The sequence below is a fragment of the Rhea americana genome, unplaced genomic scaffold (assembly GCF_003343005.1).
Source record: "Rhea americana isolate MKP2758 unplaced genomic scaffold, rheAme1 scaffold_433, whole genome shotgun sequence".
NCBI classification, from domain to species: Eukaryota; Metazoa; Chordata; class Aves; order Rheiformes; family Rheidae; genus Rhea; species Rhea americana.
This window is the reverse complement of record NW_028186572.1, coordinates 53,994-68,864: the sequence shown is the minus strand read 5'-3', so window position 1 is coordinate 68,864 and position 14,871 is coordinate 53,994. Positions and strand designations below refer to the sequence as shown.

Below are 14,871 nucleotides of genomic sequence, written 5' to 3'. Positions count from 1 at the left end.
GTTTTCTTCTTAAATCCTTTCTCTTTCTCCGGCATATGCCTCCTCCTCTTATTTTTTTTCTCTTCTGGTTATTAATTTATTCTCAGCTAATTTTTTTCCTACTCTGTTTTTCCTGGTGTTGCCTTTTGTCTCCCTCTAACCCATTACCTGTTGGGATGAGAGCCAGAATGTGTGTGACAAGTATTCTGATGAGTATGTTTGTGGTAGGTAATTTGAGTATATAATCCTCTCAAATCAAGTGTTAACAATTCTAGAAGTCCATTTAAGCTATGTTAGTTCCACAACTCAATTACAGCATGATTCAATGTTTACATTAGCCAAAATGAGACCCATACAGCTTTGCATTGATTACCAGAGTTGTGTGGCTGGGTGTTTATTTTRCAGAAGAGTGGACTATACCTTCATGTGGTTGATGAGGTACAAGCCCCTTTGCCAAACACGAACYATTTAAATATAAAAGTCATACAGAGCACTTCTGAAACAACTCTACCAGAAACGAATCTTTGAATAGCTGTGTGTTAGACCGTCATTTGCAGAACAACCGTTATGGTGATGCACAGCACCATCTAGGGACAGACACAGTAGCCTGCAAGTGGGTGTCCTTTACATTTTCTTTGAAGTTGGGGCCTCCTGTCTGAACTTCAAATTTCAGTCAAATTATATTTCCATGTTGTTTGGAATGATCTCATTGTTTTAGCTGATTGAGCATATATATTTTGCACTCATGTCCTAATCTAGTTATTTGTCTTAATTTTAGAATCAGTTGTTATTTTCAGAGAGTTTAAAGGTAACTTAAAAATTACYTCTACAATCAGCATTCTCAGACCAAATTCATTCAATAAATCTAAAACAAGCAAAATTTTTATTTATTTTTGTCTAATGCATTAAAAAATTCTTACTCCATTTTTTTAAATAGCTCAATAGAGATTTGACTAAAGATCACGGAGCATCTGCTAAAGCAGATGGGCCTAAACACTATCCAMTTTCTGCTGCTTTTTGTCTTCAAAATCTCAGTTTTTTGCTCAGAATTTGCTTAATATCAACTGCTCAGGCTTTGTTAACTTCTGAGATTAGTCTTTTAAGTTACTTAGAAAGCTGCAAGCCTTTTCCTGACTGTATAAGCAGCTTGAAAATASTGAGTACTCTTACCTATGCAGTGCCTAGTGCTCTTTGTATGGTAATATCCAAGCGTAAAAAGATAACTCAGGACCCAGCTTCAGATGGCAAACAAAATTAAGGGATTGACCACTTGATCTTGACCCTAAGATCTTGTAAAACTTTTAAAAGAGTAACAATAGTCACACTGGTATCTTGGTCATATTAGAATTGTGTTACTTACATCCTGCCTACCTACCTTTTCCCCATGGTTTCAATTCGATRCAGTATTCTTTATTTCCTGTCTAAAGCATGGATTCTAAAAGAGCTCTGTGCAAACAAAGCATCTGTCAAGATTAATGAGGCTTCCTGTGGGGGCTACATCAAACTAACCTTAGGCCCCAATCCTGTATCTAGCACTGCTGTGCCCTAGCAGTGGCTGTGTTGAACGCTGCAGGGTAGCTGCAGGGATCYGCTCCGTTCTGTCTTGCGAAGGTGGTGTGAAGCGTGCTGTTTGTAAGCGGCTCTGATGTCCTGTAGATGACAGATTAGTGCAAAGCATTACTACARTAGAAAAATTATGATGCTGTAGAGGATGCTGCATTGGACAGCTATATTTAAGAAGAGAAAAGAGTGAAGATAATCTACTCCGAGTTTTATTTCAGGGAGAAAATGAAAAAGTACAGGAGCGGGCAGGTTAGGAATTTACTTTTTTTTTTTTATATAGTTGGAATGTAGATGTTGATAAGGTATTTGCAAATGTTTTGGAAATTGAAACATCCTTTTTAATTAGGTACATCGTATTACCTCCTAGGTACAATTTCAGCATAAAATTCTTAATGTTCATTCTTGCACATTTGTATTTTTCTACTTCAGCTTTTTAGGGAAATTATTTGATTTTGTAGGGATTTTTTGATTTACACCAGTTTGAAATGCCACATTCAAATAGTGTCATGATTTGCTAAGGAGTGGTGTATGTGTGGTATTAGATGTCTCAGACTTCCATGACCTCATTTGTTTATGTGATTTCAGTAATACCATTTGGAAAGTCCTATATTCTATTGTTTTTTACTAGGTAGAGATCTGTGTATGATTTATATATCGCTACAATTTAACCAAATGATGATGACTTCTTTAATGTTRATACGTGTTGTAGTTGCCATGCTATATACTACATTGTCAGTGTTACTAGACACTATACTGTCTGCTTTCTTTTACTCATTTATAGTATACCTAGTTTCTTCTGAAATTCATGTAGAAAAGCTGCATTTAGTGTGTATGCTGGGCTATTTTTGAGCAATGAAAAGCTGCATATCCATGGRCCTCTATAATCTAAACACTACTATAAATTGTACCAATTCTTAGCTATCATCCCTCTTCCACATATTATTGTTAATACTGGAGGATTTCAGAAGCCATCACTGAGCCTTTCACATACGTGCACMCTTACACAGAGAGTTTACTTTTGTTTTAAAAGTAGGGCTTTCCAATGAAGAGGAGAAAAAGAGAATAAATTTTAATTTGTTCCTCTGGTCAGCTATTGTACAGCTTTTGTCCTGAGGCAAATTAGGGGACAAAAGAAGTGTGGTTACTGTTGTTTCAGTAGTTGAGGGATGCTTTATTAAAGYAGAAGGAAACAACTTTGATTTTTGTGACCATTAACTAAGAACTGTGTAACTGCTTTATGTGTACTACAGGGTTTGTGCATTATGTGAATGAGAAAGGAAAGACAAGCCATCTATTGTCCATCGACAGTCCTGTGCAAAAGCTTCTGTTCATGGAGAAAAGAGATGTTTTAGTGGTAATAACAGAGAACCTGATGTTGTCCTTGCATACAATTACTCTTGAAGGAGAGGCAGAAGAGCTCATGAAGGTAAGAATCAGGCTACAAGATAAAGTTGAAATGCTTAATCTTTTTAAGTATTTGTTACGTTTTTTTGGTTATCACTTTTTTTTGCTCAGAAAGGAATCAACTCTTATTTTTCCATCTCAGATAAATACCTTGATAAACAAATATATTAAGACACAGAATAAAAGATGTATTGCTGAACTTGGAAAGATGGTTTTCATCTTGCCTTCCTGATTTTTCTTAGCTGCTTTCATTTTGATGCTATATTAATCTTCTTTAATCTTTATTTACCCAGTCTTAGTGAATTAGAGAACTGAAAGTTGATTCTCTTCAGATCTATCTATGATTCCAGTATCATCAAATGTTTAATTAAAAAGTTTTGTGGATAAATGGCTGATAGTATACTTAGATTTATTATCATCAGTCATTCAGAGCTGCCTTCTCTTTCAGGTTAGTAGGAGCAGTACCTACTCCTTTTAGTGATGTTGTCTTTGCAAGTCTGAAAAGAGGTTTTGTTCTTGCTTTATCAGTGTTCTTCAGACTTGCAAAGACTAGAAAGACTTTTTAAAAAGTAGCAACCCACAAATAGTAATGGAATGGCACAGAAATGACTGTGAAGGGACAAATGGCAAACTGACTTCATCCAAAATCAGTAGTCATCTTGACCCAGTATGTAAATAAAGCACTGCACTGTTGGAGAACACTGCTTTGAAAAAACTCTAATTTTTCTAATTTTTTTTTCTAAAATCAAAAAAGATTAGACACTTGYGTATTACCGGAGTGTCTGCTTTTTATTAATCAGTACTTATTTTTGACTAGAAGTAAGAGCTGGTGTGTAATATTTCAAAAACTGTTGCTTGCCAACGTTTCTTGTATTACTTTTATACATGTACACCTCATTCATTCAGTGGTGGTTGTTGTCTGAGGGAAACTGTTGGTCTGAACTATCTGACAGATTTAGCAATTCTTACATTTTAACATTGCAGCCACACCAGGCAGTTTGGATATCTATAGTCTGTCAATATGTTCCTCCTACTTTCTGTTATTTTCTTTTATTTATTTATTTMTGGTTAACAGGTRAAGCTGAGTGGGAAGACAGGCCATTCTGCAGACATCATTTTAATAGACCATAGTCTTATTGTTACAGCAGAAGGTGAGACAGTCCTCAGGTAAGAATCTTGTTTTAAAGCAGTTCTTACTGTCCAAGAAAAATGCCAGTTAAAAGATTTATGGTCTGCAGTGGACTAAAAATTTTTACTGAAAATGTAGTTTACGTTATTTTCTCATTCTGTTTCTCAAAGTAAGAGAATGAAAAATCTATTTTCTTGAGGAAAAACTTAATTCTGTATGTTTTCCTTTTTCTCAAGGTATTTTTATCTGCCAATACTACCCAAACTTGTACCTTCATCCATTTCTTTCTGAAAATAGATCCCTTGATTTTATGCATAGAAAAGATAGTCACTTCATTGTTCTTTCCACTCTTACTCTCTGAGACTTACGACAGTCATAGCATCAGCCACAGGAAAAAAGTGTCCTGCTCGTCAGGATGTCTCTCTATCACTGTAATRCAACATAAGTATTTAGGTCATTCTTATTCCTAATTCCTTAAAACAAATATGTCACTTGGTGGTCTGCAATGTTACCGTGTTCTGTAGGTTTTATCTTTTTGCATTTTCTTAAGTATATGCAAAACCTTTTAGTTTTCTAACTGTGCTATGAGTACACGTTTCCCCTAACTCTTTTTTGGAGGAAGACACCAGAGACTGTCCGTTAACACCAGTGACTCACTTTTTTGAGCCTCTATTTGCTATTATCACATTGAATCCTCTGGTTATTTTTAGGAGAATGTGATAAAGACCAATCATTGACAAGGAATACGTTTGATAACAATATCTAGTTCAACAAAATGCATCTGGTATCCAAAGGGCTACTAGCAGTGATTGAGACAGGGAATATCCGTTAAAAAAAAAAAAAAAAAAAGGAAACATGAGTAGGAAGGTAAATTATAGCTAAGTCTTATTTCTTTCAAAAACAAAAACCAAAAAACCCCACTGGGTTTGTTTCTGACTCCTTCCTTCATAGGAGAGTATCACAATACATCTTGTAGAATAAGAAGTCAAAGGAAAAGGAAGGAGATTGTTAAGAAATTCACATTCCAGAGGAAGCTGCTGACAATTTCATTTTAAAAATTAAATGATCCAGGCATTCTGGAAACAGCAAATTAATGCCATGTATAGCATCCTATTGACTGTGTTTAGCAAGACACCTGGAAGGAAAAGCATTGTTAAAACTCTCTTGTTTTCTGTGCTTTAGGTTCTGGGATTTGGAGCGAGGTGAGAACTATGTGCTCTTCCCAGATGTGCAATTTGGCTTTGAGGCAGGAGAATGCATTAACTGTGTTTCCTACTGCAGTGCAAAAGGTGAGAAACTGTGACTTTTGGTTCCTAAACCTTGTCAAAGTATCAGTCTTTAGTGCCCTGTAGTAATTTTAGATATTTATTTTGTTCTTGAGGATATATTTCAGCAGTGTTTTAGTTCAGATGAGGAATATCCTTTTTCGTGGGGCAATGAAGGAGTTGAATACTCGCTACATGTTGTTTTGCAGCGTGGAGTTACCTTGATGATAACTTCAAGCATACAAATGTGATTCACCTTTGATGGCTCTGGACTGGAAGATGTGCCCCAGGAGTCCACCTAATGCACTCCAACCAGGAAGGGACATTCAGTCTACAAGCCCATGCTAGAACTAGTCCAAAGTAGAGCTCTCCAAATGCACACAACATGTGCATCAAATCCTTAACAGATTGCTTCTTGCTACAGTTAGTCCTGAGAGCTTGCTAATCCAGACATGGCCAGGGTCTGTTAGAATTGTTTTCAGTAGTGGCTTGTACTCCAAACAGAACTATTCAAAATAAATGGTGAATATGAAATCATTGTCTGACATGATTAAAAGAGAACTTCATCTGGTAGCTTAGGAAGTGGGTCTTACTATGTGAAACTTCTCCTGTTATCTCCCCAGAAGAGTTCAGGACTAGAATGCTGATTTGCAGGCAAGGCAAARAAGTGAAAACTGCCAGAAGGCAGCTTGTGAATACCTCAAAAACAGAGTTTGGCTGCCTGTTACTTTGTATAATGTTTGTTCATTTTTCCATTTGAAATGAAATGACTAAAAGATTTGTGAATGGCAGGTCTTTTAGCTGCTGGTACAAACAAAGGGAGAATAGCTATGTGGAAGAAAGCATCAGTATCCAGTCAGAGCATCGGGACTTTGGAAGGCAAGGACAGATGGAAGCTCCAGGCACCGACAGAACTTGACGGAAATATCACTCAGATAAAGGTAAGACAAGAAATTTTTTCATTTTAGTAGGACTTCGTAAGCTTTAAATGACTATATCATCTTTGTGAAATAAAACCACTATAATTGCTGTCATAGAGATATGTACACCGGCAAAGAGGCCAATGCCCCCAACATTACATGGGAAATCATTGATAAATTTAGGAGTTGAGTTTATAGAGATTTCTATGACTTTTTGCCCCTCCTCCCATCTACATTAAGGACCTCAAATAAAACCTCTAATTTCTCCAATTGCTAAGTAATAAATTCTTGTACTGGAACATACAGAAAGCCTTAACCTGAAAACAAATGTTATGACTTATGTCTGGAAATAGCCTGATATGTTTGCAGAAATCTGTCTTGGCGTCGATCCATGTGCAACAGTTAAAGCACTTAAACGTTTTTTTTCACTCACAGCAGAATAGCTGTTCRGATGGATATGTATGCTGCAACAGCTACCTTTTTTCTAACCCTTGAATAACTTTCAAAATTGAAATGGGCAGAAGAATTACATGTTTGTAGCTAGTCTGTTACAGGCAGGCTTAAAATGGTCAGTAACATAAAGCTCTGAAATGCAAATAGATCTCTGCCTGGGAGCCCCCTGAAATTGTTTTCTGGCAAAGATAGGTTATCAGAAGCCAAGTTTATGTAAGCTTATTAAAACAACAAGAAGGAAAATTGGATTTAAATAAATGATTTTAATCTCAGATAATTTCCTTGGTWTTAGTCACTTTTTTTTCATAAAAAGTTTGCTCTTATTGGTAGTTACAACAATAAAAATACTTATTTACAACCAGATATACTTCAGGTGAAAAGATATATTCTCTAGAAGGACACACTATATTTTTGCATGCAAAATGATTTTTTTCAGATGCCTTTTTCTTTTTCAAAATTAGGAAGTGAGTGATGCTTTGTTTACTAAATAGTTTTTTTCYGTGACATTAGTGTCAAACTATGTGGATAATAGATTTTGTCTAACAAATTTGCAAAACAAACATTTTAAAATATTTTTACTACTCTTCACAGTATTTTTAATGCTGAAGGTTATAACAATGTATTGTATTATGAGATTTATTAGTTTTTAATCCATTCTCCATTAAGCTGCAGGATTCAGCACTTTGAATTATTGTCAATGATTTATTGTGGGCTTAAACATAAATACTATCTTTCCGCACTTACTTACTATTTTTTTGCTATATACAAAAGAAATGAAATGAGCACTACAGTCAAAAAATTTAAGTTTGAAAATATTGTACATTAACAACAAATTAGCTTTCTTGACCACCTACCATTCTCCTGAAAGGTAAACAAAGCTTTCTTCTAAATTCTCCAGGGTTTTTCATTTTGTTTGTTTGTTGTTCACTAATCTAAAGTTTTGTCTGGGTTTTTTAGGATTGCTGTTATAACTTAGATTATTCTGTTGCTGTGCTTAATACGTGAGGACAATACCMCTTGTTTTGGGGGAGGAATGAAAATCAAATAAATGTATCTAGTGCCTTGCAAGAGAAAATGATTTTATGTTTTCTTCTATTCTGGTTTCATATTAGAATGGAAAGTATKTAAAAAGCAATGGCATTTGCTTGCTCTAGGTAGGAGCATAGTGAGGGAGTATATCAGAGTCCTACTTTCTAAATTAAAGCGTAAGGCTAGGAAATGCTRTTGAAGTCAGTAACCCAAATCTTTTGTTAAGATGCTCCCGTAACAAAAGGCCCAGGATATAGGAAATAGTGTGTGCAATTAGCATATCATACATCTGCAAATAAGTTGAGGGAGAGGAAGAGATATAGATGTTTATGTCAGCTTGACCGTTCAAATATTTTCCAGATAACAGGATATGGAGTGCCGTCCAGAAATAGCACCTTGTTCCCAATGTTTGTTAGTTTGGCAATGCTTTTGTTTATTCTATCRTCAACAATCGCTGCATTTTTATCTCATTTGATAAAGCTAATTTTAATTACAGCTACTCCAGGGGTATTTTGTAATGCTAATCTTTACAGGTAAAAGCATTCTGTAAGTGGTTTTCAGAATTGTCACACATGGAGTCTTTTGGTAATTCCTGTAAAGGGCTATTCCTGTGCTTCCACAAAAATCTTGGAACAGCCACATACTATTGCAAAATCAGAGTGTCAATATCTTCATTTGGTTTCTTGCCAAGCTAATCGTTTTTTTTTACCCTGGTTTAGTGGCTTCTTAAGAGAAATGATGGGGAAATGCACTCTAGCTCATCTGCTGTGCAGTATAGTACTCTARCTGCTGTTAATTGTAAGTAAATGCTCTTTTAAAAAACAAACAACAAGCCATGCAAATTAACTTTATTTCTCAGATGGCACCTTTGAATAAAATAAAATATTTCCAAATACAACTGTTTAAATCAATGTTAGTGGAAGAGTATAACCACAGAAGTATCAATATGTCTGCATTTGTGATTAAAAAACTTTCAAATCTGAGAGTTAATATGAAACTTAAATAAYTTCGAGGGAAACAGAGACCTTGGAGACTTCACATATCCCTAAAATTTATAGAGCTTGTTAGTTGTATAGGAACAGGGATGTTTTAGGACCTCAGAAGATTTTTCTACAGCTCTTAGAAACTTTRTAATTTATCTAGCCTATTTGGAAGAATGTGTGAATGGTCTCTGGTAGATCTTAAAAGAAAATCCAAAAAATAAAACCAACAACAAGAAAAATAACCCTCTGCCTGTTTCCTGGCCCAGGTTCCATGCAGAATCTGTGCAATGATGTTAAGCGATATGAGGCTTGAACTAGGAGTGCCACTTACCAGGGAGTGCTATCRGTGGCGTATGTGAGTTCAGGCTTTGCACTTCCCTTATAGCTTCCAGTCTAGAGTTTGGATAACCTGGTATGCAAGAGGAGTTCATGTGTAGTCAACTGGTTGCCCGCAATGCTTTCTGAAAAGAATTRTCCTTTGATAAGAATAAGCATGAAAAATATCAGACATGCTTATTTACCTATGAATATGGAAAGAAAGAATTAAAGTGGGACTATTAACTGCTCTCTGTAATAATATAGAGAGAACTCATCAGCTGCGTCTTAAAACCTGTATCTTTGCAAACTACATCAGAGGCAGATTACACCTTTCTCCCATCAAATTTTGAAATCTCTGTTTTTAAAGTGGCTTTTTGTAGGTGATATTTTTCAATCTTAAAATATAATTTTAAAAATAGTTTATGATCCTAAATCATATATGCTGTTGTTCCTAATTCAGAATCTAGAGTGGTCAGCAGGTCAATAATTGATCCAGAAATCTTTGTTTTCATCTTACTTAAATGAGTAATTGTTAATTCTTCAGGCAAGAATCACCTTTTTGTTAGAGATTTGTGATATACCTAGTGCAGCTGGTCTGGTTCTTTTGGAGACTATGCAATGTAAATAATAACTTGCTAGAGTATAAACTCTGTAGTATATGGAAAATAAAAAAAGGGGAAAATAATCTTCATAAAACCGATCATAAAATAAACTTGGCTGGAACACGAGGATTCATCAAGAAGGGAGGAGTGTTCTTTGAGACCCCTTTATTTATGCAGGTGATCAGTAAGATCTGCTAGAGAATTTGAGCTACATTTTTGACTGAAAGGGCTAACAAAGTTGCAAAAAAGAATAAAGTAAGTGAATAAGGAATTATGTGTGCAGCTTGATTTTACCGATCAAAGCATTAYTAATCCCTCTGCGTATGTGATTCTGTCTTGCAGTATTAAATATGAGGTGGTAAAATAGCATCTTAGGAAAGRAAAGTGGCTTTAATTTATGAAAACACTCTTCTGTGTAGACCAGGGGAGTCTGAATAGCTGCATAACTAGCGTAATATTTCAAATCTCTAACAGTTCTAGCCATTTGTCTTGGTTTTATTTAGATAGTATGGTTTTATTTAGATATATTATGTTTGTTTCCCCCTACTCCAGTTTATCTATCTTGGGACATTGCTGTGACTGTTTAAAATCTTAAATGCTTTTTCTTTTTCTTTCTTTTTTTCTTTTCTGTTTTTTTTCTCCTTCTTTGCTCTTTCCACTGTTTATAGTGGGGCTCCAGAAGAAACCTGCTGGCAGTGAACAACATCAGCTCTGTGGTGATTCTCAGCGAGCAAGCCATGTCATCTCATTTTAATCAACAAGTGGCTGTTGTACAGGTGTCTCCCAACCTGTTTAACGTGACTTTTTTCAGCACTGGAGCCACACACAGTCTTCGTGTCGATATGAATGTTAATGGAGTCTTCACTACTAAGGTTACTTCCCAGCCCAGTTGTGGGTCTTTCTGTATATATGCACAAATATTTGCCTAGTTAAGTACATGGAGACCAAAGTCTGTATCTCTTTAATATAACTCTTCTCTGAAACTCCATTTCTTGTGAAATGGATGGAAAGTATTTTTATGACTCTAGCAATCACACAGTAGTGGAGTTGATTTTCAGATAGTACAGTGAATCAGTAGTTTTCTGGTTACTGACTTCTATTTGTGTGACCAGAAACCTTCCACCTCACTRTGCAGATGAACTAGGAAAAGGTGGRTATTGTGTGGAAGGYCTCATTGTGTTACCCTCTTCCAAAAGAAATTGGATGTATAAATGCTTTTTTTTTTGGTTGCTTTAGGATGTTGTTGTATTCTGGAATGGGAAGCAAGTTTCTGTCTTTGAATGCTCAGGAGTAACCTTAAGAAATGCAGGTAGGACTTCCAAACAGAGCAAAGAGTGGAGTATTAAGAATGTTAAAATTGTTGCCTTCCTGCAAAGTTGTATSTTTCCTTCATTCATGATAGATGATAGAGTATAATAATATTTTTCACTTTGCACTTATAAACACTAATTAGTCTTCATATTGCCATTTTGCAGGATAGAAGGATTGGAGTATAAAAATATAGGTCAGTAGTTAAACAAGTCATCAACAATACCAGTGCCCAAATACCAGCTTCTAGATCTGCGCTTTATTCACTAAGTATGCTGGGATATAATACACAGGTTGACCTCAGAATATGCTGGTGTTCTTGTCTATGGGTCAGAGGTAGCAGTGCAGCAACAGAGATAAACCTGAAGATATGTGTGTCTGTAGGCATAAAATTAAAATACATATCCACGTAACCTCTGTTCAGCTTCAGCCCAGTTTTGGAGGTACTTGAAGACTAAACGTGTGCTTCGTTCATAAAGTTTCTAAGGCATCCAGTTGTGCACGTGCCTTGACAAAACCGAGGTTCTCGTGGCTGCTCTTCGCAGTCCAGATGTCAGGTCTGGATTTGAAAGGTGTTCTCAGATCCAACCTATCAGATAGGTCCTTACGTAAAATATGATATGAGGAGAAGTCTCCTTTTTGTCTTTTAAGTAAATCATGACAACAATTGCTTCCTTCCTTTTGCATCTGTTTATTGTAATGATGGTTTTATTGTGATTGTTCCAGGCTCTTTCCTCTGTGACTCTCCAGTTGTGTGCGTGCACGAAGAAAATCTGTACACAGTTGAGCCAAATCGGGTCCAGGTCCGCACCTGGCAGGTAAGGGAAGATGAGATGAACAGAGGAGGTGAATAACGCATCTCGGGGTTGCTTAGCTTAGTAGGATTGCTGACTGTGGACCTAGCTAAGCAAACTGAGGTAAAAGGAACGCATTCTTCCTATTTTTAGTGATAGCCATAATGATCATTCAAGAATGTCATGACATAAAAATAGGGCCATAAAGCTGAGATCAACTAATATGCTTTACTGCTTTCAAAGCTTAGGTGTGCTGTACTTGCAACTTAAAAGTTAAATGGAGGTGTAAATCTATTGACTTTGCCTTTGTGACAGAAAAAGTGTTGAGGGTTTCAGCTGAAAGATTTTTGACACTCTCTGTTCTTTAAAAAGTCTGTCCTATTTAAGTACTACTGCAGTCTAACTAGTAAGTATTTATAATAAAAAATAAAATTCAGTAAGGACCAGACTTTTTAAGATGATCAAAATTGCATGCATATTGAATGTATATATTATTAACAGGAAAATGAATGTACACAGTATTTTTATAAGGTAATGAAAACACTCCATAGAAGTTTGGTTTAGAAGTGTGTTCCTGCCAAGTCTTTTGTTTAAACGTTGCAGCCTATGCCAGTCCATGAGAATCAAAGAGAAATCTATTAGAGTTCTATGATATATCTTTATTTAAGAAATAAATTTATAAGAAATAAATATTTTATTTAAGAAAGAGTAGGATTTATCACAGTAAGGAGTGAGTTTATCTATTTATTTTGCCAGCCGCATATTAATAGACCTATATGGACCAGTATTTAGGTGTCCTTTTTAGCTAGAAGAAGTTACAGAGCTGATCTTTACAGAAGGGTGCCTCTAAACCTTGCCTTTTTGGAGGCTGTACATCCAGGTTTTTGACCTGAAATGCAGATTGCATTTGTTGAAACATTGTGTAAGATGGTGTGTATGTGTGCACGCATTTGTATGTATAGTTTCACTCATTTTGCTGATAATGATTTGGCTAACACAGAAGTTCAGCAACTGATTAGCTAACTTAGTGACAAAATAAATCCCTCTTAATTAGACATTGAATATCCAAAGTTAGTGTTATGCCTTTCTCCTCAGGGCACGGTTAAACAGCTGCTGGTGTTCTCGGAAGCAGAGGGGAATCCATGCCTCCTGGATGTGTGTGGAAATTTCCTGGCTGTGGGAACAGATTTGGCTCACTTTAAAATCTTTGATCTCTCTCGCAGGTATTAATAAGGCTTTAGAAAACCTGCTTATAATTGAGGGTACCTTTTGTGGTAAGGGGGAAACTTTTAATTATTTTTGTTCTGGTGAAAAGCGATAGCCTCTCTGAATCTTAAGACAGTACATGGAGCCTATATGAACTGATGGCCTTTCCCTAAAGCAAGGGAAGAGCCACAGAATTATTAGACAAACCATGGAATRAGTAATGTAATAGCAATAATTAAAAAATATATATATTATGGGGCATGTTTATGTGTATCTGAGAGTGGGTGGAGAAGTTTTAGAAGATCAAGGCAAGGATGTCACATGTTTCTGCTGATAACCTAAACAAAAAGAATAGTGTGTCCACAGTTCCTCAGTTCGTTTCCTCCACAGGATCAGTGAATCCAGGTTTGTTGATTTATGACAAGATTTGAGACCCAACTTCTTAAAATCTGTTTCTACTCTTCTGAGATTAAGCTCTTGTTTAAGTTAGGTAATGGGTTTGCTTAACTTAGTTCAAMTTATATTGTGTGTTTCCATACTGACAAACAGCTATGGCATGAAAAAGACATATTCCCRACATGACTTTTTTTTCAGAAATGTATCTGCTAGTGACCAAGGCRTGTTTAAAAACCTGAAGAAACTTGAGAGTAAAATCGGGCCTGTCCTTTCTTATGTGCTCTCGTGAGTGGAGTGCTAAACTCTAGCTTATCTCATTTGGATAATCATTAGCATAGGACACAATTTGAATACACTGGATTTGGGCAGCTTGTAACTAGCTGTATTGGATTGACTGTGATGTTTGACAGTGAAAGAAATGAGCTTAATTCTTGCATRTAACGTTAAATTTTCATGGCAGGTCATGAAAACACTCCTTCCCAAATGATGACTATAATGTTGTCTTTAATTTTAAAGGTARCATAGTTAACTTAGACTAAATGAGAGGTCTAAACAGGTAACCCAAGAATGTTATTTTTACAGAATCAAAAATTTTTTACATAGGATCATATGGATTTAATATACGGTCACTGCTCTTTGTCGTCATCTATTGATTCACAAGATTTTTCCTTTTCGTACTAAATAGTTACTGGTTTTGTACATACAGCAGTGGAGGGATTATTTTGAGATATGAAAAAAAGTGTGTGTGAATGATGCAATCATTTGGAAATTGTGTACTATAAGAAACTAAACAGTTAAATGATGTAAATACCCCCCTGTGGCAATGACTTACTTTTGCTCCAGAGTGTATTTACACACACACAGCTTTTATGTGACAGCCTATCTTCTATTTTCATCCTACTGCTCAATTTCCTCATAGAGGAAGAAACTTGGTACTACAAATTCAAAATTTATTTATTTATTCATGCTGATTCATTGAGGAAAGTGTCTCATTAACCTCTTCCTGAAAGTAAGGCAGGTGGGAGCAATTCTCTGGAGAGGAAGCTAGTCTGGGGCAGAAGGATCATAGGATAGAAATAAACAGAAGACTTTTAAGTCTTACTCATAATATGAAAAATGTTATTGACTGCTAAGTGTTGCCACTTGCATGCCACCATGTGAATTAAGTTTATTTCTTTCCACAGAGAGGCAAAAGTGCACTGCCATAGCAAGAATTTTTCCGAGCTGCTTCCCGGCCTAGGTGGCATTGCATCTGTCAAGTGCAATGCTAATGGCAACAAAGTCAGCATCCTTGTTAGCAAGGTGAGGCAAAGCTCTTTACTTTCTGCMAGAGGGCCTGGCCATTGTTGTCGGACTCATACAGTGCAAGAAAATTTCTGAAAATACAGGATTAACTTCTCAGAAACAAACTTGCATTTTCTGTGCATTGTACTGGGACTTGAAATTTCAGGTCCAGGTGTGCAGCTAAACACTAAAACTAAGCTGCGCTAAGGTTTTCTAYGTTTCATGAGAAGAGCAACTC

At 36.0% G+C, this 14,871-nt stretch overlaps 1 protein-coding gene across 1 annotated transcript in view; it reads left to right on the top strand.

Moving 5' to 3' along the window:
* Nucleotides 1-14,871, top strand: part of IFT140 (intraflagellar transport 140) — a gene marked incomplete at its 3' end in the record, with an annotated part of 79,553 nt that overhangs the window by 10,938 nt on the left and 53,744 nt on the right. Inside the window, exons 6-14 of the mRNA XM_085315667.1 lie at nt 2,793-2,968; nt 4,022-4,113; nt 5,258-5,364; nt 6,133-6,281; nt 10,314-10,517; nt 10,882-10,954; nt 11,680-11,771; nt 12,843-12,970; nt 14,534-14,651. Of these exons, the coding sequence (XP_085171793.1) occupies nt 2,793-2,968; nt 4,022-4,113; nt 5,258-5,364; nt 6,133-6,281; nt 10,314-10,517; nt 10,882-10,954; nt 11,680-11,771; nt 12,843-12,970; nt 14,534-14,651 (1,139 nt within the window). The remainder of the gene's footprint in view (nt 1-2,792; nt 2,969-4,021; nt 4,114-5,257; nt 5,365-6,132; nt 6,282-10,313; nt 10,518-10,881; nt 10,955-11,679; nt 11,772-12,842; nt 12,971-14,533; nt 14,652-14,871) is intronic.